The sequence below is a fragment of the Syzygium oleosum genome, unplaced genomic scaffold (genome assembly GCF_021117445.2).
Source record: "Syzygium oleosum isolate NSW1041296 unplaced genomic scaffold, Sole_v2.1 Sole_v2.07, whole genome shotgun sequence".
Classification (NCBI taxonomy): Eukaryota; Viridiplantae; Streptophyta; class Magnoliopsida; order Myrtales; family Myrtaceae; genus Syzygium; species Syzygium oleosum.
The window spans coordinates 1,656,619-1,665,419 of record NW_026607491.1 but is presented as its reverse complement, the minus strand read 5'-3'; the positions used below and the strand labels follow the sequence as shown (position 1 = coordinate 1,665,419).

Sequence of the window (8,801 nt, the reverse complement as noted above, 5' to 3'; positions counted from 1 at the left end):
ATGGCTTTACATGTAGCTCTAAATAAAAAGGAAAATTTCAATGGCCCAAGATGGATATTAGGGGTGATCGATTCTAGGGTGGGTAGGTTCTGGGACATGGAACCTACCCTGTTATAACCGGTTCCTAGTTTTTTGAACCTGCAACCTATCCTGTTTATCATGGAATCTGTTTTGGAACCTAACATATTTTTCCGATCAAGTTTCAAGGTCGACTTGATAACCTGTTTTTCTTTTGTTCCTTTTTTTGGTTTCATTTTTTCCAGCAAAATAATATGAGTAGTAATGAAAGGATTCGAAGTAAAAGATGAATAATAAAAATCAATATCCGTTAAAAGCAACAATCCCTAAGATGAGCAATAAAAATTACTATTCATCAAAAGCAACAATCCAAAATATAGTAATACTATGATCTACGTTTTTTTTCTAACACAAACTAAAAACCGATTCCAAAAACCGGTTCGGGTGGGTCTTCACTTGGAACCGAGAAACAGACAAGTTCCAACCGGTTTCCAGACCAGTTCAAACAGGAACCGGTTCCTGGACACGTTCTTGGGTGGTCCAGTCCGGTTCCTGGATAAACCGGATCCGGTTACACACCCCTAATGGATATTCATGATTACAAATTTATGGATGTTGGTGATTATTTGAGTCCACTTTGAATCTTAGGACTCGAAAATTAGAAATCCCCACGAGCGGCCCGTGGGAGGGTAAGATTACGTGGGTCAAGCTCAGCCCACTCACTCTATCCGCTCTATCCGCATATCCCCGCGGTGGACCCCCACCAAAACCCCGTGCGCCTGCATCCACAGGAAGCAAAATCTCGTATTTCCATCTGACCAAATTGCCCCTGCCCTACCCTCTCTCCCTGCTGTGAGCTCCCCACGGTAATATCTCCCACCTATATTCCCGTGGAATATTCCCGTGGGCGAGGGCGCCGACGTCATTTCACCACCGACCACAGATCGAAGATCTTCTCTCTATCTGTGTCCGGAGAGGCTTGGAGAAATTCTTGCATCTAACTTTCCGCTTCGCATCCGAACGAGGAAGAAGAACCCAAGATCGGAGCTTGAAAGTCTCTCTCGGCGGCGTGTTGTTGAGCTTACTGTGTGCGAGGATCGAGCTATGGGGAGGACGTTCTTCGTCGGCGGCAACTGGAAATGCGTGAGTCAACTGTCCTTTTGTTCGCCGTTCTCGGGCTGTTGGTGATGTGCGCATTTTGGATCGTTTGGTTTTGGTTTGATCTGATGTCTGCTTGCTTGCTTGCTCCGGGGGAAGATTGGAATTGGGTATCTGTAATGAAGCGTGAAAAAGCTTGTTCCGTTCGGAGAACGACGGATCGAATCGATCCGTGCTCTGTCTTGTGGATCTTGCTAGCATTTCTTCGATCGCGGACGGAGCATCGGTTTTGTTGCTCCGATAGAATCGTTTCTTTTCGCTTCTGTCTCTGATTGTGGGTGGAGTGAGATGATTAAGTGACTGGTGGATGTGCTTTTGTAAAGTTCACATGGCATTTGATCTCCTCGTTCACTGAGCTAAGTTACCCATGAATTAGTTTGGAAAGATTTAATAGCCGACGGAAATTTTGTTCATACCTGCGGAAATGATTTTGCTCGTATATGTGGGCGCTGCTTTCTCTTCATATGCCGTTTGAGCTGTTCTGCTTGCGATGCTGAATACGCATGATGAGCATGACGATGCTTAGCTTGCCTTTGAGTGTCTGTGAGTAGCTTTAAGTTTCTAATTTTAATGTTTTTTGTGTACACTGCTTGAGTCTATTGTATGTAAATGAAATGATGCAGAATGGAACATCAGAGGAGGTCAAGAAAATTGTCGCCACGCTTAATGATGCGCAAGTGCCGCCACAAGAAGTCGTGGGTGAGTGAAGCGAAAGGACGTTTCCATTGTGCTTCCTTTATTAATCTTGAAATAGCTAACATCGCCTCGTTTTCAAGATGTATTGCCGTCCCAAGTCTTATCCAATGCTTGTCGTACAAAAGATGCCTCTCCAAGAAGCCTTAGCTCTACTGTCTCTTAGACTTGGATCACATATATGCAATGCTTGATATATCCATGGCAATCTTTCATATTTTAACTTGGAATATCTCGTACATGAGATAGAGGTCTGTTTAATACCTTATGAGGATTTCTCTTAATAGAAAGAGAGTAAATTTTTGGCTGAAAATTTTGATCGAAACTCCTCCCATCATTTCCTCTTTTCCTACCACAGTACAAGTTGGTCTTAACTTCTTTCTGGTAGGTCTGTAAAATTAATCTCATTAGATTGTCGCAAGTCACTGAGAGATTGTGAACTTCTGTGGAAAATTTCAGGTGAACTTGATGATTTTTTTAGTACTACTGGTCAGCTTGTATAATTTATGGAGTAAGTCCAACATTTTGGGGTGTCACAGTTGTGAATGATGTAGGGTACATTTGGAGATGCTTTTGTTGCTTTCTTTTCCCCAAAATCGAAGAGAAAACACTCTAAATATTGAAGATTATGGAAAAATTTTAATTGAGTGTAGATGTTAGTGTTTTTATGGATGTAAAGTTTAAGGTGTTCAAGGTTAAACAAAATCACCATTTCATGCACCACAGAAAAAGCCTTAAGCGAAAATTGTAAAGCAAAAGTCATCCCAGTCACACACATAAGAATCTGCAAATGGTTTTAAATTTAAGTTTACCATCTATTGGAATTTTATGTTATACAAATAATTATCAGGAGAGGTACGGCTGGTGATAAAAAGTTCTGCCATCAATCTGTTTCAATCAAGTTAGTGGGATTTCCCTGAGTTCTGATGTAAGTGTCCCTTTGACCAATACTGCATGTGGAAAGAGAATTTTCACTGGCCATTAGTCTAATCTAATAAAGTTGCAAGTGAATGCATGGTTTGACATGCAGATACATTCATCTTTGAAGATTCATGTCATGTATGCTGTGGCTCCAATGGTTTCTTCTAATAAGTTTAGATCTCATGTGTTATTTAAGTAATTAGGACATTAGTTATTGCAAGGTGATTTGAGATTTTTTATTTAAAAGGGGACTAATGGGTATGCTTTTTCCTGTCTCCATTTCTGAAATGAAGCTCATTTTGTTAGTGTTAGCACGTGATAGGGTCAACTTAATATTATTTTAGAATAAATTGATGTATAATCTTTCCTTTTCTTATCCTATAGAGGTTGTTGTGAGCCCTCCCTTCATCTTTCTTCCATTGGTGAAAAGTACGTTGAGGCCCGACTTTCATGTTGCTGCCCAAAACTGCTGGGTGAAAAAGGGAGGTGCTTTCACCGGTGAGGTTAGGTACGATCATTTGGATAAGTGTTTTAAGCTTTCACTAAGTTGTCTTTGGTTTAAACCCTGTCAAATACGTGTAAGTCTGTCATATATATCTATATATCACTATCATCTCATTCTTTCACTGTTGGGTTTTATGTTCAAGTTACATCTTATCCGTTGGCATGTTAATAGGGGCAATGCACATTGAGAGAGAGTTCTATGAAATAAACTGACTTTGATGCATTCAATACTGTTTTATAGTGCGGAAATGCTTGTCAATTTGGGCATTCCTTGGGTCATTCTTGGACACTCTGAAAGAAGACAACTTTTGGGTGAATCCAACGAGGTAAGAGTTTGGTGCTCTACTTCTTACTTTGTTGATGGTGGAATTTTTCTATGAGTTAAAATGATGAAGCTGTTTTACTTTGGATGTTCATATTGTTACAGTTTGTGGGAGACAAGACTGCATATGCACTGTCTCAAGGTTTGAAGGTTATAGCTTGTGTTGGGGAGACCCTCGAGCAGCGAGAAGCCGGAGCTACTATGGAAGTAGTTGCTGCCCAAACTAAAGCAATAGCCGGTATTTTACCTTAATTTTTCTGGACTATCTCTGTTTGCTGATGCTATTTCCCTGGAGAAATATGTCTCCTTTTACATCCAATCATTGCAGATGGATAGATTACTACTTTACTTCAATATTCTGGCAATGAAGAGTTTGGGGTTTTCTTTGTTAGTATAGGTTCTTGTAGGAAGCATCTGCACTTGCATTTGTAGCTGAAGATATGTGGTAAAAATTTGTCAAAGTTTCTATGTTAGCCACTTCCCTCTTTCCCATTGAAGGAGAAGGGAGTTTTTCCTTCCCATTGCACATACTTTCTTTCATGCTATGGAGAATGTTTATATAGGGTGTCTCCTTTCTCTTTTTTAACTTTTTAGAGGGTCACTTTTTATCAGATTGAATATATAAGGTTGTTCCTGACATGGTCAGACAGTTCCTTTTGTGCATCCTCCATGGTCTACCTTGGACATTTTCGTTATTTGTCATTTAGCCCATTAGAGCAGACATCATAAGTTGCACAGATATTGAGCTGTCATTTCCAATCTTGTCGCAGAGCGCATTTCAAATTGGGCTGATGTTGTAATTGCTTATGAGCCTGTGTGGGCTATTGGAACTGGAAAGGTTGCAACTCCAGCTCAGGCGCAGGAGGTAAGTCGAGCCTTAACTTTGTTAACCTATTTAGATGACTTTTTCGTTGGCCCAGTTTTTGATGTTTATAGGCCTACATATGCAAACGCGATTCTCTTATGCATAGTCAGCAGATCCTTTTATTTGCCCCGGTGATAGTTCTTAACTAAGAGAATCAAATGGATTAAGTGTCAATGTTACTTTGATGACTCTATTAAGTGCTGAAAAATGGTAGGTTCCAGTAGTTGAATGCATTCAATATCTTTGATAAGGCAGAACTGACTGTCGCATGAAATAGTTTCAGTAAAACTTCCGTTGTCTTATCGAATATCTATACCCTGACAGAAGGCACTCAGTTGTCATTGAAGACAAATCTGTTGACAAATCTGCCTCGAACATCCCTAGATTCCTCACTTTGTTAATTTTCATCTGCAAGTGGTTTCCATGTAGATTCTTCTCTTTTTCTTTTCTGGTGGGGGGTGCAGTTAGGGAGGGGAGGAGGAGTGCGGTTGTTGAGGTTGCTCAACCTGATTTATATGGATCAAGCTGATGAATCAAACTTATGGGAATGAAAAGGTTATAAATTAGAACTTCCTTTCCAGAGCCATCTCTGTTCCAACTTTTGTGATACTCCATCACCATATTGTCCGAAACATACATAGCCAAAGCTTCTGGTTCTGTAATATCCTCTTTTGAAACCGAAGCACTTGTGAGCGGAACCCTTTTATCGCCAACCTATCCTAACCTTCTCTCCACCATACTCAGCCCTACTGATTCACCTTATGACCATGTGTTGAGTTGACAAAGCTGTGAAGTCAATAGTCTAGCATTAAGGAGTTGCTCTTAACTTCTCTGAAGAAATTTACCAACTATGAGAAAATGGATTTTAAGCATCATGATGGCGATAATGGCTGTACTTTAAATAACGTCATTTGTGAACTGACAGTTTGTCGAAGGCTTAGCTAGACTTTTTGGCTTTTGTGGTCCTTTGCCTTCTTTATTTTGGCTTCTTCTTCACCCATCAATAAATGCCTTCCGAATCTTCCAGAAAAGGATTTTTGTTCCATATCACCTACTTTAGTTTTCCCTTTGAGAGTTATATTCATGTAGGGACTCAGCAGGTATGGCAGAAATTACATGCCAAAACCCTCCTTGAACAGCCTGTGAAAATTCTGCATCACGATTGATTATGACTTTTTAATTTCATTGGCTTTGAATCTTGATTTGATGTTTCTTATTACCGATTGGCACTGCTATCTAATTAAGTGGTTACTCACTGTAGGTTCATTTTGAACTAAGGAAATGGCTACACGCAAACACTAGTCCTGAAGTTGCAGCAACAACCCGTATAATCTACGGAGGTATGTTTGTTGTGCCATGGTTGAATACGCATCATTTGACATGATATATATATTCTCATATAGTCTATAGAGATGTATCGCATTTCAAGGAAGAGAATACATCACTCTTAAGGCCTTTGTGAGGAAGAATTTTGCAGAGCATGCAGTGATGCAATTTTTGTGTTTTGACTCAATTCAAGAAGAGACATAGGATTTGATTTAACAGTGTGAGTGAGTCATAGAAGTGCTAAATTCACTTGGGATGTAAGCAAATAAGGCTACGACAGCCAGTTGAACTACATCCTGGTTGCTATGGGGACTGTGAAGCTTAATGTTTGACTGATGTCTGGCTTAAGCTGAATAGTATCTGATTGAATAGCTTGCCTGACTAAGCTTAATGTTTGACTGCTGTTTCCTACACATTTTATATGAAATGAGTATCACTCCTCCTAAACATATGGAAAGAAAGAGGGGCAAAAAGGTTATGCAGGGAGCTTTTATCTCATTATGATTGATTCAACACTTTGTTTGGCTTAGAGGTGAGTTAAAATTGGACCTGTTCATGGTCTAGACTTAGGCAGGCTTGGGCAGGCCCCATGAGATCTCTAGGCTCAAATTGTCAGTTTGGCTGCTCCCGTATTAGGCCTAAAAACTATGTCACAAATGAGACGAGTTAAATAGCCAAAGTATTGAGCTAGGCCACGTGTCATGGGGGATGCCACTTGCTGAGACCCCTGCCTTAGTTTGATGAACCAAAATGTCGTCCAAGCCTGCCCAAATGTGAGCAGATTGGGTGGCCCATGAACACCTCTAGTTAGAAGCCAGCCTACGCAAGCCAGGAAACTACTCCAACACCCTCCTCTTCGGGGCTGCATTTGAAGTCCAATATTTAAGCATAACATACATACATACTTAGGAAATTCTTTATCATATAGTGTAATATGCAATTAGACCATAACTTATTGCCAAAAGAAAACTAATAACAAAATCCATATTAAATCCAGTGACCAGTACATAGCAAGTGCAAAATCATGTGCGTTGTCCTCTTAATGGCAAAGATGATTAATTGTATTACCTCATTTACCATATTTTCTATGTGTCCATTTTTCTTCAACAGTTCACATGTGCACAACTTGAATTAATATTGTCACCCCATCCAGTCTTTTCCTTCTCTTAGAAGTGTGGCATTCCTGTTACTGTTGTATTCTCGGTGACTAGCCATTGTGCCAAAGCAAAGTCCGATTGATAATGAGGCAAGAGCTACTGCCTTGGTAGTGGCACAACAAATTTTTCTTCTCCTTTGGCTTATCTTTTCTTTTGTTTTTTCCACTTTGGGGGTCCTTGTCAAATCCCTGTTATATGTCGCGTGAAAGCTTTTTATATGTATCTTTGCTTTCATATTGCTATAAACCTTTTAAATATGGTGGACCTTTACAACGTGGCTTTGCTGTCACAGTGTAGATACTACAAACATTGTGTGAGCCATTTAATATAGTTTTCCTCTGAAGTTAAATTTCACCAGTTGATTGGAGGTCTCTGCATTATATGAAGCTTGTGAAGCAGAGCGCATGATCTTGACTCCTCAAATATTTTTCATTGTAAATCGCTTTCATAACTGGGTGTTCTTGGCAGGTTCTGTTAATGGTGGGAACTGCAAGGTGTTGGCAGCTCAGCCAGATGTTGATGGATTTTTGGTTGGCGGTGCTTCGCTCAAGGTATTATTGTTGCCTTTGCATATTGCCCATCTAGTTTCCCATTCTATAATTGTTAGTCATGCTTTTGTTCTATTTTTCAGCCGGAATTCATTGATATCATCAAGTCTGCAGAGGTGAAGAAGTGTGCCTAAGCTCTTTGGTTCTAAGTCGCTGAAGTTTTCTTCTGGAGTGGCAGTGAATTCCTCTTGATATTCAAAAACATGTCTTTGAGGTCGTAAGCTTCCATAGATTTGGTTAGTGCCGTGACGGATACCGTTACTCATTAGTAATAATCATGACTCTTGAGGTTTTTATTACGCCTCTGGATGCTTAATTTTGCTTGAGCAACTCGAATGCATACTTATGTGCACAGTGAAACCTTCGTCGACTCGCAATTTTTCTCAGTACTATAAATCACGAATGGAATGCTTTGAGACACTGGATTTGATGGAACTGCAGAATCGTGGAATTTTTCCTACAGCAATAAAATTTCCCGCACTTCATAGGTTTCTGCTGCGGACTACTTCGTTGTTTTTAGGCCGATCTTCTACAGGATCTTCCTGTGCTTATTACAATTATAGGCTCCACGACTTCACTATTCCTACAGGTTCGTTTGCTGGAGGTTGGCCAAAGGACTTCGATACCTCAGGAAATCATTAAACTCGCGACAAATTCGTGCTATGCGCCATTCCAAAACCAAAGTCGGCGCTCTGAGTCTTGTTGGGATCGATCTCCTGGCGAGAGTTTCTTCCTAACGCGGCCTTTCTAAGTGGGGGTTATGCCTTTCTCAACATGCCCGCAACAATTCCCTACTCATCATTGCACGAGCCGGAGTTCATGCATGCGTAGATATGATTTATGTGATGTGTTGATGCGGTGTCGAGGAACCAAACCGAGTGTCAATTGCGTTGTCAATGGGCAAGATCATCTCCCTTACTAGACAAAAGATTTGGTGGGTACGGACTTGTGACCTCATCTTTTTACTTTTTAATGGGAGGAGAAACGTTGAACCAGCTTGTCCAACGACATCGCCGTATAGATGAAGTGCATCAGAGTCAAAGCATGCCAAACGCAGAGACGTACATTGAATTCGCAGTCTCCAAATGTGAACCCCTCGGCGGTCTGAAGAAGACGTCCTAGTCTCGCCTTAACCTCTAAATAAATATATGTGGCCGCAGAATCAATCCACGTGGGGTTTCTCCTATAATATCGTCCATCGGGATTTTAAATTTCTGCCTTAATTGTTTACTCGTGCAAGTGTGTATTTGTTATGATGATAGGAGCATATAACCAAGGAGAAATTGTAC

The 8,801-nt window shown here is 40.5% G+C and overlaps 1 protein-coding gene across 1 annotated transcript; it reads left to right on the top strand.

Moving 5' to 3' along the window:
• The first annotated feature begins 999 nt into the window (after positions 1–999).
• Positions 1,000–7,806, top strand: LOC115682217 (triosephosphate isomerase, cytosolic). The gene is made up of 9 exons (XM_030606370.2): positions 1,000–1,161; positions 1,800–1,875; positions 3,175–3,298; positions 3,536–3,620; positions 3,722–3,854; positions 4,387–4,481; positions 5,743–5,821; positions 7,433–7,515; positions 7,596–7,806. The coding sequence occupies exons 1-9, from the start codon at positions 1,123–1,125 to the stop codon at positions 7,644–7,646; spliced, it is 765 nt and encodes a 254-aa protein (XP_030462230.1). The 5' UTR covers positions 1,000–1,122; the 3' UTR covers positions 7,647–7,806.
• Positions 7,807–8,801: the final 995 nt, after the last annotated feature.